The 23,656-nt window shown below is 35.9% G+C and overlaps 1 protein-coding gene across 4 annotated transcripts in view; it reads left to right on the top strand.

Annotated features, from left to right (window-relative positions):
- Positions 1 to 23,656, top strand: part of ITPR1 (inositol 1,4,5-trisphosphate receptor type 1) — a 265,258-nt gene that overhangs the window by 11,834 nt on the left and 229,768 nt on the right. For all 4 annotated transcript variants that reach the window (XR_015794923.1, XR_015794924.1, XM_088134326.1 and 1 more), the window contains exon 2: positions 20,102 to 20,209. Coding sequence is in view for 2 of the 4 variants with exons in the window: in XM_088134326.1 (XP_087990452.1) it covers positions 20,118 to 20,209 (92 nt within the window). In the remaining 2 variants the exon portion in view is untranslated. The remainder of the gene's footprint in view (positions 1 to 20,101; positions 20,210 to 23,656) is intronic.

The following is a 23,656-nucleotide window of genomic DNA, read 5'->3' as shown; positions in this document are numbered from 1 at the left end:
TGGTGCCATCTTGTCAGGCTCTATCTTGACCTGTCCATCAATAAGTTATAGCTCTTCAAACGGCAGTCCTGTAATTTCTTTCATCCATCCAATTTATTTATTGTCTTTCCTTCTTCAGTTCCCCTCAACCTTGCCCAGCATAGTAGCCTTTTCTAGTCATCATCCACTTGCATCAAATTACCATATCATGTCTTCCTCTCCAGAACTAATCTCTTCTTTGCTTCTCCAACATACCGTATCTATTTTTGAGCCCACCTTCACCTCTTTGTCAGTTGTAAGTTCACTAAGCATTTTGACTGACATTATCTTTCTATTCTCAATAGTTAATATTAATCTCATAAAATGGAAAGTTTTTCTCATTTCTTTTTAACTTTCATTATATGCTTTAAGGCAAGATTGTCACCAGTGATTTATAGTGTCTTCTAGTATCACCCAGGCATTGCTGAGGCTGTAGAAAGCTTGTCATCTTTTCGTTATTCTGGCACAATCATGGTTGGCTGACTGTATAAGGGCCTATTGATGTCACCTGCTTATCTCAATTTGCGAATATTTTGACCTTCAGTTTTGATACCAGCTGTCTTCTCTTGCATTCATGACAGTATGCCTCCTTGTCTTATTTCTTTCCCTATTCCGACCCATTCTTTTTCTCTACATTCAGTTCTTACAGTAGCTTTTTGTTCACTCTAAAGGTTCCTCAAAAGTATAATTGGGTATTCTGGCAATCCTGTTAGCCTTATATATTCCATATTCTGGCTTGATCTATATAGTGTACTCAACCCACTTGCTGTAGTCAATAATGCAAAAATAATCCTTCTACTTGTATTCTTCTGTTTATTCCATCATCCTTATTTTAATTTTCTTGTTTTTTTCCTCTCTTTCTTGATATTCCTCAGTTGAGCTGTTGATTCTTACTTGGCACTGGAAGTCTCTGTTCAGTTGTCATGTTCTTATTCATCATTTTTATCTTCTGTGGTTTTTTTGTTTTTTTACTATCATGATAGCTTGTTCTGCAAACCACTTGAATCTTTTCTTCTTTGATATATTGGATTTTTTAAAATTGTGGAATAGCAGCTGAATGTTCTAATTCTATGAGATTCAGATTATGATAACTAAATAGATTGCAGCTGTTTTGTTAATGGGCATAGCTAATTAGGTGCATTTTTTAAGCATCTCATGGACAGTAGGTGTGCTGCGCTCTTATGAAAGGCAATGTATCTATAATGATTAACTCAATGTCACTTAATCATATTTGGATGCATAACTTCAACAAGGTTTACAGATGAATGTGATGCTAACTTTTTTTGCAAAGTGGGACAAGAATAAGTCTTTTCCTTTTTTCCTTTTGCTGAAATATTCAATGAAATAAATTTGTAGATGTATTATTGTGTGGAAATGATATTACTGTTGCTTTAAGATTGATTGAATTCAGTAAAACATGTATTTTTATTTAATGCATTCTTTTTGCTTGATGCATTTTTTGTTTGCTGTATCACAACTGTAAATGGAGAAAAACTTGCTGAAAGTCAACTATTTATAGCCAATAAAAGTGCCGTTGAATTTATATGCACATCCTCTCTGTAGAGGCTGAATCAGGTTTGCTCAAACTTTGCTCATCTCTCCCCGCCCCGAAAACCCCCTTTTGAGCCTCATGAAGTATAACAGTTCCTTTTTTCCATATGGCGATTGTAGGCTGATTTTTATTAATTGGGTCCATCATGTCCCTGAAGGCTTCCCCTCAGCTTGAGGCCATCTGTGACTTGCCAATTCACTAACTTGCATTGTGGGTTTTTGGTTTGTTTGTTTTTTCTTTTGCACAAGGTAAGGGATGACACATATGTAACATACCTGATAATTTCTGAAAGATATTTTGCCCACTACTTGAAAGATGGTGAAAAAGGAATCTACTGCTTTTGTCCTTCATTTGTGGTCAGTTTGGATCAGATTCCTAACAAGACCATCAGTGCTTTCACATTAAAGTGCTTTTTACCATGCTTTTAAATATGTGGACTTCAGATCAAGATCTCTCTTTATTTCTGTGATTTGAAACTATAAACATTCCAGTAAATTGTTCCAGTGAAAGCAGGGGTTGTTTTTAGCTACCTAGAGTGTTCTACAATTTGCGCTTCAGTTATCAGCCCAGTAGTAAAGCTGAGTCTTCTATTTTATGCACCACAGAGACAAAGGAAGCATTTCTTTTTTATGTGGTGCCCAGTGAGAAGATTGCTACAGCTGGGGAACTTCATGCTGGTGTGTTGGTATAAATCCTTTGATCCTTATATAAACCTTGTCAGGTGCCATTTTTGAGAGTGGCACATTATGTGTTCTCAAGTTCTATGTAAAACCTTGTTACCCCTGATACAAACTATGTTTCTTTTCCTTATTGCTTTCCAGAATTAAATTTTTCTTCACTGCTGATGATCCTAAATACTACCCCCACCAGAACACTTACCCACACATCAAATACATTTTTGGTTTTGGCAAATAAAAATTAACTATTAAATTAAACTAATTAAAATATGCCAACAATGTTTTCTCTTTTTTGGTCTTCGATTTGGAAGCAAAGATTATTAAACTGTTATCCGCCACAATCTTAGTCACAGTTGCTGCTGGTAAAGATTAGGTCTGTCATTTCCTGAGATCCATTCAATAAATGTATGGATTATAGTAAATGGGTGTATTAGCTTCCTTACCATTTGGAGGAGTTTTCATAGCGATTTTATACTTCATGCAACTACAGTTGCTTAATGGCTTAAAATTGATGGTTTATAATGATAGTAATTATTTATTAAATTTATACAGATGCTGAGTCATTCTCCACTTATGCTGGGACTCCATGATGTATAGTTCCCACTAGCACAATAACTACATTTTAGGATTTTAAAAAAAATCTCTCATCATTAAGATTTTCTCTTATTTAAGGATTATTACTTGGGGAATCCATCCTAAATTCCAGCTTTCCATGTTGCTTTTAATGTTTGTTCTGAGTAAGTGTCAAAAGGTATACTATTTTGTTCTTAAGAAAAAAATTCTCATTTCTGAGTTTTATTCTTATCTCTTTGATCAGCTAAGAACTCCAGTTGATATTTCCCCAAATCATCAACTCTAGAAAAACAAAAGGATTAAGTGGCTTACTGAAATAAATACATTGTGTAAAGAAGATCCTAAACTTAATCTGTGATTCTGTCAATCAATTAGATTTCTTATGATTATTGACTAATGATTAATGCAACTTTATAACAAACTATAAAATATAAGAAAAATTATGAATCAAGAAGGGACAATTAAATAGATGCATAAGCAGAATAAAAAGTATAAGGACGATCCTTAATAAAAATGTCAAAATAAGAGTATACTGAAATAAGATTTCAGTGATAAAATACTGGTACAAGTTAAACTTATTTATTTATTTTTTGAATTTGTCACCACCCATCTCGTTGACAACTCATACTTAAATACTTAAACATTCAAAACTAAATTAAGGGGCTAATAAAATATTAAGAAATTAAGAAAAATCTATAAGCTAGTATCAACTTCAGTTAAAGGAATCCCAAGAAGCAGGATAAGAGGAGAAACTCATTACTTCTCAGATTACAGTAGGTGACATTTTTGAAACATTTGGAGTATTCAAAGTATGCTGGGATCATTTTCAAAATGTCTTCCTTGGGGAGAGTTTGCCAGCTGACAAAATGGCTGACATAACAGGCATGGACAATCACAGATCACCCAATGACCAGGTGATACACTAGTAAGATTGTTCTGTGTCACCCTTTCTAACTTCCCAGGGTGTGTCCTACACTCTGAACTACTCCCCACCCCATTTATATATATGTGGGACCTAGAGGCATTCTTGGGAATAACAGTACTGGGAGTTAGCATAGTATAACCATTTTCAATGAAGTTAGGTCCACAAGAATTGTGCCATAATACATTGTAATTGCAATAAGATTCCTTTTGTTAATATACAGTATAAAGGCTCGATTTTATACAAGCAATTCCCAGTAAGATGTAACCCCTGGCAGCAGATATTCATCTAAGCTGTATACTGTAAGGAAATCTGTGGATTCCTACTGTTATCTGCAAAGTAGTTATAAAGAATGAGGTTAAAAATGTTTCTCTTTGAAGATGCCTCTAAGAACTCTTTAGTGAAAGATTAGCAAGGCTAAGAATGTATTTTTATCTTTCCTTAGATGTAGGAGTTATATGAAACATTCAGGATATAAAAATGTATTGCTTCTTCACAGTACTGTGACTTAATATAAACCTTTTGCCTTTTTTCACAGAGCAGAAAACTATATAGTGTGTGTTAAAAAGGCCTCTTTTTATTTGGCATCTGTTTTATTAAAATTTGGACTAAATAGCATTACTGTGGATTGCCCATATTCTAATGCAACCTGGGTTTTAACAGAGAATCTGACAAATCAAATCCTGAGTGGACAGGCATTGTATATTAGAATCTGTTGCTTGGCTAAGCTTTTAGGATTGGGTTCAAGGATTCATTGGAAATGGACTCATCTTGCAACCTTGAAGTCCTTGGTCATTGTAGAAATGGTAAAAGTTCTGTGGACTTTGTTGCAGAGATTTTTTTTAGGAACTGATATCCACAGTTTAACTAACATACTTTATAAATCACTTTTCAGTTAACCCATTTTTGATTCAGTGCCTTTAGGGACAAGTGCAAGTTCTTCAAATGTTGAAGAGCAAGTTCAATTGCAGCTCTGTGACTTATATTCTTCTTAACATGTGTTTCGGTGGTATGGAAAAGCTAGACTTATGTGGGCCAAAACAAGAAACTAGAACTTCATTTAAAAAAGAATCCTAATGGGGATTTTTCCTTCCTATTTTGAAACTAGGTTTCCTGGCCACCCCTTGCTCTCTACATAAAGCACGTGCCATGCTGCTTTGGAGATGCTGTACATCTGTCTTGCACAGCCACCCTGAGACTTTATTACAGACCTTGGATGTTTGTGCCAGCAAGGGAGACTAGTTTCCCTTGCAGTTAAGGACATCTTTATCTTCTACCACAAGAGGACAGATATAGCAGAGAAAAACTACATACACTACCTCCAGAAAATTTGAAAGAGCAAGTTCTGCAGGTTTCTTCCCAGGAATCTGAAACTGAAGAAGGTCCATGGCAGCATCTAAAATGAGGTGCTTTGGGGAAGGCAAAAGGATTGGATGCAGTTGGGCAAAATGAAGCGGGCAATGTAGATTAGAAAATAATTCTAAGACCATGTGTGATGCATTTTTCCTCTGTTGGAGGGCAGATGGGTTTTAACAAACAGAAATTTTAGCAAGGATCGTTTTGTAAGCAGAAAATAAATGCGTTTAATGTTACGTTAAATGTAGGTTCAAATTGCTTTGGAAGGAGACAAGCATAGTAAAATGCTAGTCTTTAGTTATAAGTGAAGGGCAAGAGATGAGTGTACAGGTTTATATGGAAATGAATGCATAAGTTGTGCTGTTCTTGGTTGTTGTTTTTTTTCTTGGCATGTCTTTTCTTTTTAATATCATTAAAAACTTTTTGGCAGGATTGCTTCCTCAGCAATTTGCTATTTCTCTCCTTCATACTGCTGCTTAACCCACCTGCTTTTTTTCATTTTATCTCAGCAATATGAATAAGTGCTTTCTATATTTACTGCAGCTTTATGGCAGCTTTCAGAGGTGTTGGACTACATTTCCCATATCCCCTGCGGGATGGGCAAGATGATTGTAGGTAATGGAAATTGTGTCCCATCAACGTTGGGAGACTTTTATGTTGGGAAGTATTGCTTTAATGGAGTTAATAAGATTCCAGATCATAATTCCCTGAATTGATGTTGAGCTTACGTGTCAGTCTAATATAGGACCTTAATTACTATTCCCATTTGGTCTCAACAAAGCAAGATCCTGTTGTGCATTGGATCCTGTTGAAAGGTTCTAACCCAGCTTTTATATCCTGAGCTATCGTAGCATCAACAGATAATATATTACTGCTATTTGAAGGTCATGGTTTAATGGTGACCTATTATAGACAAGAAAACCAATGATTTAATTAGAAGCTCTACTGTTTTCAGTGAAACAGTATAGAGGTACTTAAAATTGTAATTACCGTATGCCCTCACTTATCTGGAGAAATGTATTTTTATTTTTTTTACGCTAAATTAATAGAAGAAAAGTACACATACATACAGTGGTATTTACAAAATAGTGCAACTTCAAAAAAGAGAAAAAAGGACCCTGAAAAATTGTGTTATCAAGAGAAGAGCTGCAAAAATTTTATTATATTGCTTGAAAATTGTCTTCCTTGCTGTTTTGTTTGCTTCCTCCCTCCTACTTCAAACATTGATAGGCAACTCATATCAACTATTGTATATTGCATTGTTAAAGGAAAAGCATTTCCTTTATTTTCATAAGTTATCAGTTTTCCTTCTGTGGACCTTTTAATTCCATCATTAATTTTAAATAATGTATATATAATTGATTCACTATAAGCATGCTTTAAAAAACATTGATCAAAAGATGAGAAAATTACATTTCTTGATGAAAACTGCTCTCAATATACTTAAATGATATTCACCATTTCTCTGAGAGTTGAAGATGACTTGGGGGTCTCCCCAAATTTTATCTCCATACCAGTCTTGAAGGTGAGGTTAGGCTGAGAGGGGCAAAGTCACCCTGTGAGTTCCAGAATTGAGAAAGGACTTAAACCTAGGTCATCCTGCTTCAAGTCCAGCAAGTTAACCACTACATTACATTGGATCTTGATTAATCAATACAAATAGCTTAAGGCCTCATAAATAAATGACCTATTTATGTTCCAACTCTGCTTGTTGGAATTAAGTAAGAAACTGCTAGGAATCTTTGAAGCTGTTCTAGGACATGATCTAGGGAGTGATGATCATTACTCTTGGATAGTCATAAGATACATTATATGTGGTGTATCCTTTTAAGAGATGCCCTATGAATAACAATTAACAAACCTGGGCTGTTTAATTATGAAAAAAGTTTTAATTAGAGTAACATGTTTATTTTATTTCAGTCACTGACAAAATCATACACATACATACATACACAGATATAAATTAACATAACCATTGTTAATAGCAGGCTGTGTGCTGTGAATGGTTCCTTGAATCAATATTAATATCTCTGTAATCCTGTCTGGTTGCATATGCTTTTTCTTGTATTTGATTGATTTCTCCATATAAAGTTATGTCTGTAATTCACTAAAACTTTTGGCCACTGCATCCAAATGATTAACTTTATGCAATGGTTTCCAAATTGTAGGTCTCAGTTATTAATTTGTTTACTTATTTATTTACTTATTTATTACAGAAGCTTGTGTGCTGCTCAATTCATTATAGGTTTTAGGTAGCTTACATACAGCACAGTGAAATATAGAAACCTGGCATAATAACTTCAAACATCTCAACCCTAAATAACCAGCCCTAACTTAGCAGCAGTTTCTAGTCATGCAGCAGCCCATACAGCATATCGAAAGCCCATTGGAAGAGCTCTGTTTTAATGCTTTAGCACCAAGCATGAGTACTAACCCTACCTTTATTGTAAGGTTACAGTAACAGAATCTTGCAAATCTGAAAGTACCTCTTCCCTCCTTTATTTTTAGTCTCCCCAAAACTAGGAAGGATCCCTTCTGAGACACTCTACCTCCACTCTTCCTTTGGACTCAGATTTTGTTTATCAGACTGTTGTCTAAGCTGCAGCTCTTCCTCCTGTCTCCCAAGGTCATTCCCACATACCATTACAGTTCCATAGTAAGAAATTATGGCCCTGCTTCTGGGCCCCCCTTCCATTTATACACCAAACTGGAGCGAGGGATCTGCAATTTATTTATTTATTTATTTATTTATTTCTATTCTGTCATGAAGGGGTTTATAGGAAGAAAGGAGCACCTTGAATTGGAGTCAGAAATCTTCTGGCAATTGGTGCAGCTCCTGCAATGTTGATGTTACTCTATTGGGCAGGTTATTTCTAGTCTGCATAGGACCCCTGCATTTTGTGCCAGCTGCAGGTTGCGAATCACCCACCTGCAGTGACTCTTCAGATAGACCTCAGAGTCTTCTTTCTTTTCTTTCCAGTTTTAAATTAACCTTAAATGTGAATTGTAGGAGAAGGAAGGAGGTTAAAATCAATAACATTTTTTTAAAATTAAAACACACGTTCAATCCCCAAATCAGTCTTTTTATTGGTGGTAATATTCTGTGCTCTGGCTCTGTCAACCTTTTGTGGATAATGTATACTCAAAACGTGACCAAAAGAAAAAATGATTTTAGATATGAACCCCCTTCTGTTCCTTGTCTTACTGGAATAATGACAGCAGTGCTACCATCTTTAGTGACAGGATGTAATATTTTCATTTATATGATTTTTGACATTCCTGTCACCTCTTTTAAGAATATTTTGTAGGAGAGTTTGGAAAGAAATTTGCAAAAGAACTGTAATGGGTCAATTTCTGTCTGAGTTGATATAATCACATGTTTCTATGCATGGAGAGATTGCTCACCATGCCACCCTAGAAATGTGTTCTGTAAGCGACTGTCCCCATTGCTCTAATAGTAATAATAATAGTTTGTTAAATTTATATGCTGCCCGACTCTACAGTCAAGGAGCTGATGTCTTGAGTGATCTTGATTTACTTTACTATTGCTGCCTTGTAGTTAGTTTGCAACTAAACTTGGATGCATACACTTCTGCATTTCCAAAGACTTCATCCTTTTTTTGTTTGTTTGTGTGTTTTATTATGCTAAACTAACCCAGGAAAGAAAAATATGAAACATACAACAGCACTGAAAGTTTAACACAACTCCAAAACTGATAAGCAATTTTAAAAAACAAAAGGGAGACATATGTCTAAAAATTATGTTAAAAACAAAACAACTCCAGAAAAACTAACCATATTGATCGAAAATCACCTTCCTTGACCCTTTGTCAAATAAGTGAACTATTAATAAGACTAATTCGAATATTAGTGCAAACATTTAACACATTACAAGTGTTAATTAATAAGGTACTTTTAATCTGTCTCATATGTAACCTGCATCTGCATTACCATCTTCCCCTCCCTTTCCCCCACTTTTCTCCCCACCTTAACCCAATTTAAATCCTACTATCAATCTACCTATGTATCTGATGGCGAGCTGCAACTCACGAAAGCTTCAGCCTTTTAATAAAATGTGTTAGTCAGAAAAGGTTCTAACGGACCTGTTCTGATTTTTTGTCACCATAGAATAACATGGCTCTCCTCCTCCCACAATCCTTCCAATGTTGTATAATAACTCGTTTAGTCAACCGCCATGCTTGAAAGATCTTCACTCCTTGATGTTATCCTTAAGAAGTTTTTAAAATGCAGATATATGATGAGTTTCTGACAAAATTATTTTTCTCTTCTCTCCTTCATGATGGACACAAGGAATTTCTTCAGAGGCCCTAGCGTGAATAGATTTTAACTATTTAGGTGAATGTATACATGATGTTATAAATCAAGGTGATTAAATGAAATTTCCATATACAGAGGCAATGTACCTTTGAATGTCAGAAGGTAAAGGAACACAAATTAGGTCACTACTTTTATTCTTCAGTTGTCTCCTCCAAAAGCATCTGACTGATGTACAGTAGAACAAAAATTCTGAGGTTAGATCAACAAAGCCTGCGATATTGTGATGGAATGGTTTGATGAAGGCCGCGCTCGGGGAGATAAGCATTCCCTAAGCCACCAACAGGACCATGGGAAGGTTAACAAGATGAGACTGGCACCACCCTAAGGAATTCATGGTGTTTTGGGTTGCTGGGTTGGGAGGTTTAGATTCAGTCTGGAGAGATTTCTGTCTTTGAGGTAGAAGCTAATAAACGCAACAGAACTGTATCTGTACTGTCTCGTGGAGTTCTTTGGGCTGAACCTGACAGATATGCCAGCACTCCTTTTATGGCCCCCAGGACTTCCACCTCCAAGCTGACAAGGCCTTTTTTTTTTTGGTACATCTTGAGGTTGTAAGGCGCAAAATTAGTATTTTAAGTTCTGCAAAATTAGGGCACACATTTCTCTCTTATAAAATACGGAGCATTCAGTGGAAAGGCAGGTACACCCTTGCAGTACATGGATGGTGAGTAAGATATCCCATGACAATTTTTAGGAAGACAGCCTTAGATGAGGAATAAATGCTATATGCTGTGAACTGAGTATTGGTTTTGTCTGATTTTTGGAGGGTTGATTCTGTAATGTTACTATAGCTGATTATGAAGAACATTTTTCAGAAAACTTGCTACAAGATACTTCAGGAAGAACTACTCTCATTCATAGTTCCAATGGCCAACCATGTCCTCTGTTCCATCCAGTCAGTCAGGTTGTATTTATTAAAAGCTGTTGGTCTTCCAGGATGCTATATTCTATTCACTCCCCCCCATCTTATTTTTTTTGCCTCACACTTACAGTCACAGAGCAGATTAAGTCATAACTGGAATGTTTTTGGGGTTTTTTTCACCATATGAGTGTCTAAAGGTATTTTAAACATTCTGTCAGCAATGGATGCATCTCATGTTACACTAAAGCTAACAATCAATGCTTTTCCAACCCTCCCATCACTTAGCTGAGATTCAATAGCTAAGAACAGTTAGGAACTATAATTGAAGTGATAGTAATTTCCTATTTTGAGTGAGGCACTTAATATAACTGAAATTTATTTTCTATGGGTGAAATAGAGTACCTGATGCAAAATGTTGCTATGAACTTAATTCTGAGATTGTCCCAATTTCAACTGTTTCTTTGAAAGATTGGTTAGAGCATATGATTATAATCGTATTTGGACAACTCTGTCCAGTCTCCAACTTTCCCTTTTTAGGGAAGGTGATTGAGAAAGTGGTTGGGCTAAAGCTCCAGAGGGTCCTCGATCCATTTCAGTTGGGTTTCAGACCTGAGTATAGTAATGAGACAACTGATTGTGCTTGTCAATGACCTCTGGTGGGATGGGGGTGGTGTGACTGTTCTAGTTCTCCTTGGTCCCTCAGAACTTTTTTTTTTAATAAGAACTTTATTAAGTTATAAAAAAGCATAAAGATAAAAGTAAACGAGAATAATCAGAGAGAGAAGTAGAGAACTAGAGAGTTAGAAATACAGAAGTGATGGAAAGTAAAGGAAAAAAAGGAAAAATTACAAAAAGAATTACTTCCGAGTTCTTATACAGCAGATATAGATAAATCATATAATAACTTCTTACTCTAAAACTACATCTTAACATACATATTTTGTATAACATTAATTTAACTAATCATCAAATCCATTTATCATAATTTCATTTTTTTTTCTGTCTCCTGCAAAAAGTCCAAAAGGGGCTTCCAACTGGCATTAAAGTTAATCATTGTTTTTTCTCTGTGTGATCCCTCAGAACTTTTGAAGCCATTGATCATACAGGGTTTGGGGGTGGGGAGCACCGTGTTGCAGTGGTTCTCCTCTGTTCTCTATGGGTGGCTCCAGTTGGCATTGATGGCAATGAGGAGGGAAAGGTGAGTTGTGAGTTGAACTTGTGGGGTTCTTCAGGACTCAGTGCTCTTGCCCCTTCTGTTTAAGATCTACGTAAGGCTACTGGTTGTGGTCATCCATCAGTATGGGGTCCAGTAGTGATCTAGTTGTCTTCTATTAACTATGCTGATAAAATTAGTCTCTTGACAATGCTACCATACCAAAACAATATAATCATTATCATGACTTCTATAATATGTGCTTGAATACTTTCCAAGAATCCTACTCCATGTAAAATTACTGTTGTAACTTCTGTACATGTAGTTCGTTTATTTTGCAAAAATCTCTGGATCCTAAGAATAGCAATAAGCAATGTAGATAGAATTTTGACTACTGTAGTGAGAGTAATATTTGCACATTCCCATCTATCTAACTTTCTGAGATTAGGTTTGCATGTGTGAAAAAAGACTTATTTTTGAAACTATAAGCTTTTTGGTGCTAAGTTCAGTGCAGTTTCATAATGATTTTAGTATAGTAAAAAGCAAAACAAAATCAAACTCTAGTTGTATGAGATAAGTCTGCAATGTTCACAGGGCAACATAAATCATTGTTATAAACAATTTTATTTATATCAAGGGTGATATAAATAAATTGATTAATACAAAATCGAAGCATAACATCTAACAAGCCCTTCAACTGAAAATCAGAGTATCTTTTGGATTTGACTATGTGGGCAGAAACATATAAATCAATACTGTATAATAATTCTAAATATCTTCAAATGCAGTAGATATTTAATTGTATCACCTTTTAGTACATTGCATTGGAAACCTTTAGAATTATTGCTATTTTTAATTTCTTAATGTGATGGAATAATCTATATTTTTACTGTAAAAAGTAGCCTCCTACAAGTTGATAGCTAGATGAAGCACTATGATAGATAATACATTAATTTAGCTGATCAAGTTGCAAATTTATATTATTTCTGAAGTGCAATTCTAATGTTTATTTTTCCCAAGAATCAACTTCTTTTAATATGCCAAGAAATATGTTATTGCCTTTAACGGAAATGAGTAAATGTGACCTCCTGCATTCTCTGAAGGTCATTTATTTGGGAGGAAGAAAAGAAAATTATTTTAAAGTAAAACTGCACTAGGGGTTCTTTCTGTAATGGTGTGGCTGATGTTCTTTTATAATTTGTCTAGTTGTGACATTTATATCTGCCTTTTCTTCAGAATCTCAAGGCATCATGTATGGCACTAATTTTTGCTGTTTTTTTTACAATAGCAACCCTATGAGGAAAGTTGAAAATTACTAGCCCAAAGTCACCTAGTGGGCTGAAGGAGGACTAGAACCGTCTCTCCATCCTAAGCCAACAGCTTAGAGACTACATTATGCTGCCTCTCAGAATATATTCTTTACATTCTTCAGATGCAGATTTTGCAAAATGTTATGTAGAATAAGCCAAGTCCCACCTTTCAAACAATTTAGTCAGCCCAAGGATGTGATTTAGATCATAAGGGTGACTAGATACAAGATCCTGGCTTCCTCAGTCTTCCTTTCCTTTATGTATAATGATTAAAACCTTTTACTTATAGCTTACTAGGAAATAGTAAATATCCTATTGACCTTCAGTTTTTGGTATATATGTGTAGGGAGTAAGGAAGATGACCTTGACGGAGTTATGCAGGATCCATTGCCTAGGCAAAAGAAGCTGAAGCATTTTTTAAGTCCACAATGAGATAACATTTGGAAGCAGCTCAGACAGATGCTTCCCTAATTCGTTGAACTATAACGAGGAGGAGGAGGTACAGAACAATCAGACTTGCAAGATTCTGTTGTTATAGCCAATCTCCATAAAAGTAGTTTTAGCCTACCTGTGGAGTTGATTTCCTGGTCTGGCCTACCTAGAGGGGCTGACAATATGCGCAAAGTATTATTTGTTTGTAGTTCATGGATGTTGAGGAATATGCAAAGCATGTAATGACAGTTTCATGTATGGAATAGCAGGCTAGGGCAGTCCATGTGTGGACCAAAGCACATATGTTCTGACTAGCTCTGGAATATGCATGCTAGAGCCTCAGTACATGTGTATTCTGGACACAGATGTTACAAGATGGGAGACAGTGGGAAAAAGGCCAAGCCAGTGATGGCATGCAGTTCACAGTGCCACCAAGAGGATGGTAAGGGCTGGGAAAGCATTGAGATAATTGGAGGAAGGAATGGATAAGTGTGGACTGTTGGGTTATGCCACCTTGAATTCAGGCATGGTGACAACAGTAGCAAATTGAAAGGAGAGGGAGATACTGATGCTGGGATGATCAGGGAGAGGAAGCAGGTGGGCATGGTTAACAAACAGCTTAAGTATTGCACTCATAACACCAGATCAAATATAGGCCAGCATGTAAGTTTCATTTAACAAATTTGGATAGTCCCAGAATCAGAAAGAAGGTGCCACTTAAAGCAAGGTCATCCAAACCAAGCAATACTATAGCTGGTCATTCATGTTAACTACACATTCAATCACTTACTCTAGCACTAGACTTGACTCATCTTCAGGCCCGACATTCATTTTCTGGAATCCTGATAAGGGAGTTCTTTTGAACCATCCCATTGAATTTTTGAGATGATTGTTACATGTTGGATGCAGAGATGCAGTTAAAGTAGATCTAGCACCATGTAACTAACATCGTCCTCTAGCAATAGCCGTATGTTGTAGGTTACTAGACTAGTATCCCATGGTTTGGTTTCTCTAGTTCTGAGAGTCTTTGGATACAGCAGGAGTTAAAGTGGATTACAAGCAAATGTTAGTTTTGGAATGATGTCAAAAGTTTTTTAACCGCTGTCCATCCTTGATCCCCCATCAGGCTTAATAAGCTTTTCTTTCCTTTTTAGCGTAAATGAGTTAGTACTCAGTGAAATGAGGTCACTTCCCCATTTATAGTTTGAAGACTATATTTTTCAGGAAGTGCAAAATGTTTTGCCGCTGAAACTATGAGCCCAAACAGGCAGAGATAGCTTTCATGTCCGCATGACTGTTTGAGTTCTAGTTGGATGGGAGGGGAGGAGCGCTGACCACATTCTTGAAAAACTGCCAACTTGTTCCTCAAATCCATTTGTCACATTTGCAGCCTCAAAGAATGAAAATGACTAAGCAGAGCTTTTTAAAGACCAACGTACAAAATGTTGATTTACCAATAACAATAGCCAAATCTGTTTCTTTCATTTTGAGGCTCCAGAATCCATTCATCTGAATACTTTCTTTGTGACTGTAAAGTTGATATTGTTAAACAGTTTTCAAGAACAAAGTAAAAGGATTGAAAGTTGGGTCTATACTGCAATAAATGTATCAGAGTTTACTGCTACCATAGTCTCCATTCACTGATGCTATGTTAATAAAACTTAACTAATTTACAGTAGCTCTGCTGTTCTCGTTCATAAAAGTCTGTCTTTTAGCGGAATTTGTTAGAGAAGGTGCAACCAGACTTGTTCTCTGAGTAAGTGTGCACTTTTTACTGAGATTGAAACCAGGCAAACGTTCACAAGTACTGCTAGTGGTATAGGAACTGCATATAAAGGAAACATACATAAATGGTGTATCCACATGGGTGGATGAAACTGCATTTTGTTTTCTTGTGACAAGATATTTCTCCAGAATGCTGCTGACTGGGTATGGGGAAGATCCATTTAAGTAGTTCTGTTCCTATGGCCACATTATTCATATGTGGGTGTACCTGCAGTGTGTTTATCTTTTCTGCACAGTAATGGTTTAACAACTACCCCTTTTTAAATAATACCTTTTACATTCTATGGATTATATTTCTTTGTAAAAGTCTCTACTGAGATAATGAGTTTTAACAGTTGCTATTGTTGATAAGTGTTTATCTGTTCTTGTGAAAACAGTGAAATGGAAGCCCTGTCTTCCTGCTGCTTCAGTGCTAGCTTTGCAAAAAAGAAACACGAGGGAAGGACTTATTTAATAATACTTCGGAAAGCAAGAACAGTGTGATGCTGTGCAAAACCATGCTGACAGGCCTTACTGAAACTCACATATGGTCAGCTGAAGGTTCTGCTTGGGCTTCATTTTGTTGTTCTTGTTGAACATCATTATTATAATGTGAGAAAAAGTCCCTACAGCAGTTGGGGCAGAAACAAATTTGGGATTCTTTGTATTAAGAAATGATGCAAAAATGAATAAATAAAAAAAAAGAAACATCCTGGATAAAGTTATTTATATAATCTAAATAAGAAAAGAGTTGGTTTTGATATTTATCATATTAGCCTTTCAAAATTAGAAATATTGAAGTAGCTAATAATCAGGACATTTATTATTTTTTTTATCCACACTCAATTGTTACCAATTCTGCGGTGACTGTCTGGACGAGTCCCTGCAGTTTTCAAGGCAAGGTGTTTCGGAATTGGTTTGCCAGTGCCTCCTTCCTAGAGCAGAGCCCAGCTGGCGAGCGCAGGAGGTGGGGTTTCCGTTGCTTCGTGCCTTTTTTGGGCGTGCGCAGTTTCCACGCTACCGGCAACTGCTCCCGTCTCCTTTTTGCAAGGCGCTGCCAGCATTTTCCTCCCACTGGGGTGAGAGTCCCCATTTATCTACTCATGTACGTTTTCGAGCTGCTGGGTTGGCAGGAGCTGAGGAGGAAGCAGGAGCTCGCTCTGCTGTGCGGAGCTGGGCTTGAACCACTGAAGTGTCAACCATTTCTGGCCGGCAACTTTCAGCGTCATTAAGCCGCTGTGCCACCGCGTCCCCCCCAGGACATACCATGTTTTAATAAAAATTTTTAAAGATACAGTATGTTTGATTATTTCAACAAGTATATAAAAAAACAGAATACAACACCAATAAGATAGAGATTCTCTAATTTTGTTGTGCTGTGAACCACTAACATCTCAAAAAGATCGAGCTTTTTCATTATCTTGATATCATAAATTTAGGAACCTGCTTTTATTAATTTAATAAGTTAAATTGAAACCCTTGAAATGCAGTGATTTCAGAATATAAGGCAAAAAAAAAATCCCTTTGAGCTGAGTGACATTTCTTAATAATAAAAGGTTAGAAAATTTAGGCCTGGTTATTTTTACTTGGAGAATTGAAGTTATAAGAAGAAATAGCTTGTTATCCCTCTTGAGTGTGGACAATGAAAGTGTAGGTGCTTAAAGAGAATTTCTTTCCCTTATAGAAGCATTTCTCCCAACTTTGTAATATTGTTGATATGGTACACAGTTTGATAATTAAAACAGTTTTCAGGGCTTTACTACTTAAGACGCATCAATCAGAATCCTAAATTTACTAGCAACATTTATTAGAACATATTTGATGTAATACAGTTCTGTGGCCAGAGTCCTCCTGAATTAAGTAAATATATGCCTACATAAAAATGTGAGAACTCCCCTGCCCCCATAAGCCATAGTTATGCACATCTAGTTCTGATAAAAAGGAAACAGTAGAAATTACCTTTTTTGTCCCAGTATTTTAAATACAATTACAGCTAAGATGCTAACCTGCATTTTTCCCTCTCTGCATAGACAGGTGGTCTATCTGTAAAGCCCAGAGGACAGTCAAGCCAGGCTCCTGGCTCTCCCTGAGCTTGCAAATCCCACTCTGTGACACATGTGCTCCTTATTGTCCTTCCTGTTCTGCTTGATAAGCCAAATAGAACAACAACAACAAAAAGGTTAAATCAAATACAACATTATAAATACAACAATAATTATGTCTATGTAAGAATCCTGTTTATATACAGTTCATGATTGAATGTGGACTACAAAGAATCATATTGTCCAGTCTTTATAATAATAAAGAACTAATTAAAGTCTGAGAGGTGACACATTTCATCAAGCCAACCTTTGGTGTCTGGTACATAACAGTCTTTCCCGAACATGTGATGATCTTTTGGGAACAGTCCAAGCACAGTAAATCCAAATTCATCATAAATTGACATATTCCAGATTTTTGAAATAATACAGCAATACATTCATATCATTAAATCTTAACTGCCTTCCAAGAACCTGATTCCACATAGAATATATAACCATTTAGAAGCTCCTTTAACTGGATGTATTGCCATTCAGCTATTTTGGGTAAATTATATATTTTTTTAATCTTTCAGAGGTTTTAAAAATAATATGAGACAATTACAGGAGCTGTCCCATTTTCTGCCCACGCTTTAAAAAAAAAAAAAAAAAAACTTGCCATTTTTAAATAAGGATTATTCCAGAGTCAATTTTTCATGTGACTAAGGAGCAAATTTTAATTTTCTATTCAATATTGTCCAAAGATGTCTAAACAAACTCAGTGTTAGAAATACAATAGATTTCCTATTATCCTTAGAACAAAGCATTTGCTGGATTTCATAGGTGCTAGGATTAGGGTTAGATTCCAGCCAGATTCCAGAACTACTTAGTGCCAAGCTGGGCCACACAAACTGCTATGTGAAACACTTTCACACATTTTTGTCAAGTAGCTGGCATGAAAGACAGTAGAAAACCAGGCAGATGTTTTAATTAGATGTGATATAAAATGTATGGCCTGGGGTGCTAGTACACTGAGGTTAATTCCACTTGCTGGCACAGTGGGAAAGAGTGTAAGAGGAAGTCTATGAGTTGATGAGATGACAGAAGGTCATCTCTTGTATGGTATGTGGGAATAACCTTGGGAGACAGAGGGAAGAGATGCTGCCTGGGAGCAATCAGATAAGAGAGGACATAGCCTGCAGCTGCATAATGGGAAGAGAAAGAGACTCAGAAAGGAACCTTCCTAACTTCTCAAGCAGTAAAAGATATGGTGGGAGATTTGTACTTTGAGACTTCCAAGATTCTGTTAATGTAGCCTTACAATAGGGTAGAATTAGTTCATTTGGTTGTATTTCCTGTCTGGTCTACCTGGGAAGGTTGCCATCTTTCTTGATGCTGAGAAGAGGGTGTCTCTCCCCCATTTGGACTCAGTTCTTGTCCATTTAAACTCTCCTTTCTCCTGGTTTCTTTGGTAATTTTTCCCTACCTCATAGCAGTAATTATAACCAAAATAATCAGTGTCATAATCTTCTGGTATTCAATTTCAAGGATAAAATTAAATGAGGGAGTTTTATAGGAGTATAATAGAATGAGCAGGGAAAACCATCCATTTGCAAAAACATCCATGCGTGTTTGCTGAATAATCTTAACTATTCAGAAAGATTAACTGCAATGAGTAATATGCATGGGCACAGCATGAAGAACTTGAAAAGGACTGATGTTATTTTACATTTGTTTTGAAATGTTATTTTATATTGAGGCTTTAACATATCATTGTGTCAAACATTTCAGTGACATAGGTTACTGTTTGCTCTCTTTTTGTGTAAGGCTCCTCTTTCCTTACATAGCTTCAAACAGTCACTTAGGGCTGTTTGTTGTATTATTTGTTATAAAAATAATAGGTTTTGCTTTGTTTTTTTAAAAGAGTACTACCCAAGAAATAATAAACCCAACCAAAGATATGGTGGAGAATGTCAGGACATAAAGGCTAAAATACTATTTATATTTATATGCAAATGAATCATCTTTTTCAGACCTTGAGATCCAGTAGCCTTAGTTAGGAACCTTCTTTCTACATATGCATTGCAGGAATGTTAGTTGCTAAACATTTGATGTGAAGAGCAGGAATGGAAGTGGAACCATAACATTCCTCTCCATTAAAGAGAGAACTATTAATTTGTCCAATTGGAAATTTGGGTGAACATTGAGACCAAGGTTGTATAAAATATTTTCTCTTTTGAAATTAATAAAAGGTCCTTCAACATGTACTTTTACTCTCTCAAAATAGGTAATATATTTAGTTTACCTAAACTATTTTAATCTGTACAATTAGAGAATGCAAAGGAACACATCCTGTTTCCAGACTTCTAAAATGCTTAATGGGTATCCAGCTATGGTGCTGACCCTTCATCCTGCCTAAATGAAATCCTTTGTTTTATTTACCATTCATTTGGTGTTCCTATTTTCAATTTTTTTTACTTTACAGATAATAAAGATGAAGATAGGCATCTTTAGCTAGTATAAAGTGCAGCCGTTGGTAATATCTTGTATATTAGTATCGTTGCTTTTGCTCTATGAAAATTAGGCAAAAATAAAATATTTGTGTTTTTCTATGGTATAACTAATAAATATATTTACTATAACTTAGATATTGTTAAATCAGTAAAATATGTTTATATTTGATAAGAGGGTAAGTAATTTGTACACTTCAAAATTGCCCCAATTTTAATTCTTTTGAAAAGAAAAAATACAAATAACCCCCTAGCATGGTTTCAAAATTTCAAAGACTTTGATTTTTTTTTTAAACTGGAAATATTATTCAAAACTTAATACTAACTATTGTATATAGTAGAACAATTCTAATTAAATTTGCTATACTTTTCTCCTATTTAAATTAGTATTAAAGTTACTCATGAGTTAAGGCCTGTTGAAACTAATGAGAACCAGTAGCAGCTTTTTGGTGGCTTTGCTTAGATTCAGCTAAGTGTTCACTTGACATTTCTCTATGATTGTCTGTAACTCACATGAATTTACATTGGTGGCAAACTTTCCATGAACTTCAGCCACTGTGACAAACGTCGTTGCTGAACCAGTAAATATTAACAAGTTCCTCTTCCCTCCTTCTAGAGCCACCAAGCCCCAGATGTCTGACAAGATGTCAAGTTTTTTGCACATTGGAGACATTTGTTCTTTATATGCAGAGGGTTCAACAAATGGATTTATCAGCACTTTGGGGTAAGATCAGCCACCTTCTTATGCTATATAGAATATATTTAATGAGCTGTTGTGTGAGAAATACGGGACTAGTCATCTAGTAGTCTATGCCGTCATCCAGCGTTTAACAGTACTGGGTATCTCTTTTTTCCCCCTACAGCTATAAATCCTGGGTTAAGAAGTTTCCCAGGTGAGTGAATACATTTCAGCCAAATCTAAATACTTTCCTTAAAAACCTTCACCCTCTTACTTACCTTCATCTTTGATGCTCTTGAGGACAGTCTTGAAGGGGTATCAGAGAATGGAGCTCTATAGCTTTATTGTCTGGGTGAACAACTGGGAATGAAGGACAATGTTTAAGAGGGGTCCTTGATAGTGAGAATAATGAAGATGATGGACAGTGGGGGGTTGTGGCACATTATGAACTTGAAACAAATCTGTTATTTGGTAGAATTGATACTAATTATTAGCAATCTTCTCCAGTAAACTTGGAACTGAATATATGGAAGGAATTTATTTATTTATTTAATTTTTTACACTACCTGACTCCCAGTGACTCTGGGCAGTTTATAGATAAAAACACTCAGAAAAATAAAATAATACAGTAATAAAAACAAAGAACAAAAGATGACAAATACCGGGCAACAACCAAGGAAACCCCCATTACCCAGTTCAGTCACCCTCATGCTTCAGTCACCCTCACCAAAGGCCTGGGGAAAGATCCATGTCTTCAAGGCTTTCCAAGAGACCGCCAGGGTGGAGGCCATCCAGATCTCTGGCAGAACCTCATTCCAGAGGTGCTATTATGGAGAAGGCATGCTTCCGGGATCCCAATAGATGGCATTAGTTAATGGAAAGAACTCTCCTAGATTGAACTGTCTAGGCAGATACTATGGGAGATAGGCGGTCCCTCAAGTACCCAGACCCTATGCCATTCATTTATATTAAATGTAGAATTTTAAATGCCCACACTTATGATTTTGGTAATGAGTATGAATTTTGTTTTAAAATTGTTCGGTGATTTCCCATCTCAAATCACGCTAAGCTATAGTTTATTTTAATCTTAATTTGCTGAGCAAGACAGAATGGCCTGGTTTTTATGTTGAATCAAAAAACATTGTTTATGTACCATAATAGTTGTGCTTCATTAGACTATGTCAAAACTAAACAAAGTACATTGTGACTTAGTGTGATATTTGAACTCAGCCATTGGCTCTGGGTGGACTTCATATTATGAACAGATGATGAATACATACAACAGGGAGGCTTGGGCTGATACATTACCCCTCTTCTCCAATACAATTTTCAGTCTTCATTGCCCATTCCTTACTAATATCATCTGAACCTGCCAAATTATAGATAACATAATTTATTCTTCGTTTGCAATGAGCCAGTTTCAAACTGTAGATTATGAAGCTGGCTTGTTTAAACAAATCATATAGTTAACATGAAATTAAGTACAGTTCTGTCAAAACTTCTGATATTTTCCTCATGGCTATGGTGGGAATGGTAGGACAAACACTGATATGGATGCTCACCATAGGTTATTCTCATACGAAGATTTGGTTTCAGGTTCCATCTAGACGTGCAGACTAGATTCTGAAACTGCCGGGTTTCCATAAAAGTTTAAGACTTCAAAGTAAGTGAAGCCAGGAAAGGGGAGAGAAAGATTTGATTTTTAAATATGACAGAATATGTATATACAAATGTACTTTGTATAAGAGGTACTTTTGAGAGATGATTTATATAGTGTATATATAGTTTATACTATATTATCTACTAACTTTCCTTTAGAAATGTAGTTTATTCTTTGTATGCTTATAGAAGGCAATAAAATCATGTAAAATGTTAAATTTTGATAAGGAACTTGGCAGTGATTCCCCTGAAAGTAATTAGATAATAAAAAGGGATGAGATAAGCAACAAAGCTAATGCAAAACACTTTTTTACAGATGGCCTCAAACCAAGAGACTATTGCATGCTAATTTCAGAAAGAGGGGCGGCATCTAATGATTGTTTTTCTTATATTTCTATGTTGCTTTTTTGGCAATGAGTTCAGTGGATCATGATTTAAATATTAAACCAAGACATAAGTTACACGGAGGTAATGATTTATTTTTCATAATCTTTTTGGAAGCCAACAGCATTTACTTTCTGGCATGTACATTTCTTCAGCAGAATAAAATCTCAAATATAACAAGGTATATGTTACCCAGGACCTTAAAAAACAGCAGCAGCAGCAATTTTTGGTTAAATTCAATAGAAGTTGGCCAAGTGGACAATCTAAAATGTTTATGCACATATGTAAATATAGAACATATAAGGTGTAATACAATTTCCCATTCCCAAGTACCTCTTATACAAAGAGCATGTAATACAATTTCCCGTTCCAGAGTGCTACTGTACTACCACATTTGAAGACTCTACAAGCCATAAGAGATGTGCTACTGCAAATGCATAGAACATACATTTACAAACATGAAGCATTATGGTCACCAAATTCTCAGAAATGAAGCATTATGGACAAAAGGGCAAGTTCCTTTGGACATAGGAAGAGCTTGCATTTTTATCTCAGAGCATATGTATCCACGATGGGAAACTGAGGCTTTAATATCACATATAGGCCTGGAGTCTTCTCTGTTCATGAGGCGCTGCATGTGTGTGCTCAGAAACAGTTTTGATTAACAACTGATAAGAAAGCTTTAATGAAAAAGCTAGTCGTTGATGACTGTAGTATTCTCTGTGTCAGCAGATGGTAGCACCTACCTTGGCTGAACTCTGAAGAGAAGAAGGGTAGATTCTTGTTACTATGAGATTGGGAGTATTCCAGGAGTGTTAGCGAGATTGGGAAAGTCAAAGTAACATTCCAAAAGAAGAAGATGGCAAACCATTTCTACATTATTGCCAATACATCTACATAGATGTATTCAAGTAGTCATCTGGAATTGGGCTTGACTCAAAGGAGTCGTTATTTATTTGTTTACATATTTTTGTGTACCCTTTACAAGGGTGTGGACAACTCCAACATGCAATATGCCATTTGTTAAACATATCTAAATTATTGAATTATACTTCTCTGCAGGCAGCTTTGCTACTTATTGTAAAGAAGAACTGAAGCAATTGAGAACTGAAAATGAATAGATGAAGAAAGTTATGGGGAAGTGAGAACCTTATATTGAGGAGACAGGAAGGAAATCGTTACTGAAGTTGCAGCTGCTTTATCCGCTATAAGAAATAGCTATGAGATAATAAAGAGAGAAGTTAAATAGAATTGTGAATGGCTTCTCAGGATCTTCAAATATTAATAAATAGGCCATTGTGATCACATAGGTATTAATAATTGCCTCCTTTGTGTGAGTAAAACTGATTTAGTATTCTTTGGTAGTTTTATTAAACTACAATTCATTTGAAGTTTCATTTGATGCTTTTGCTGGAAAAAAGTTCTTTAATCAAGACTGCTGTGTTTAAC

The sequence above is a fragment of the Python bivittatus genome, unplaced genomic scaffold, assembly GCF_059951505.1.
Source record: "Python bivittatus isolate LINGU-HERP-01145 unplaced genomic scaffold, Pbiv_v1 ctg000080_np1212, whole genome shotgun sequence".
Classification (NCBI taxonomy): Eukaryota; Metazoa; Chordata; class Lepidosauria; order Squamata; family Pythonidae; genus Python; species Python bivittatus.
Note: the sequence above shows the minus strand (reverse complement) of the source record. Positions and strands in the feature narration are given on the sequence as shown.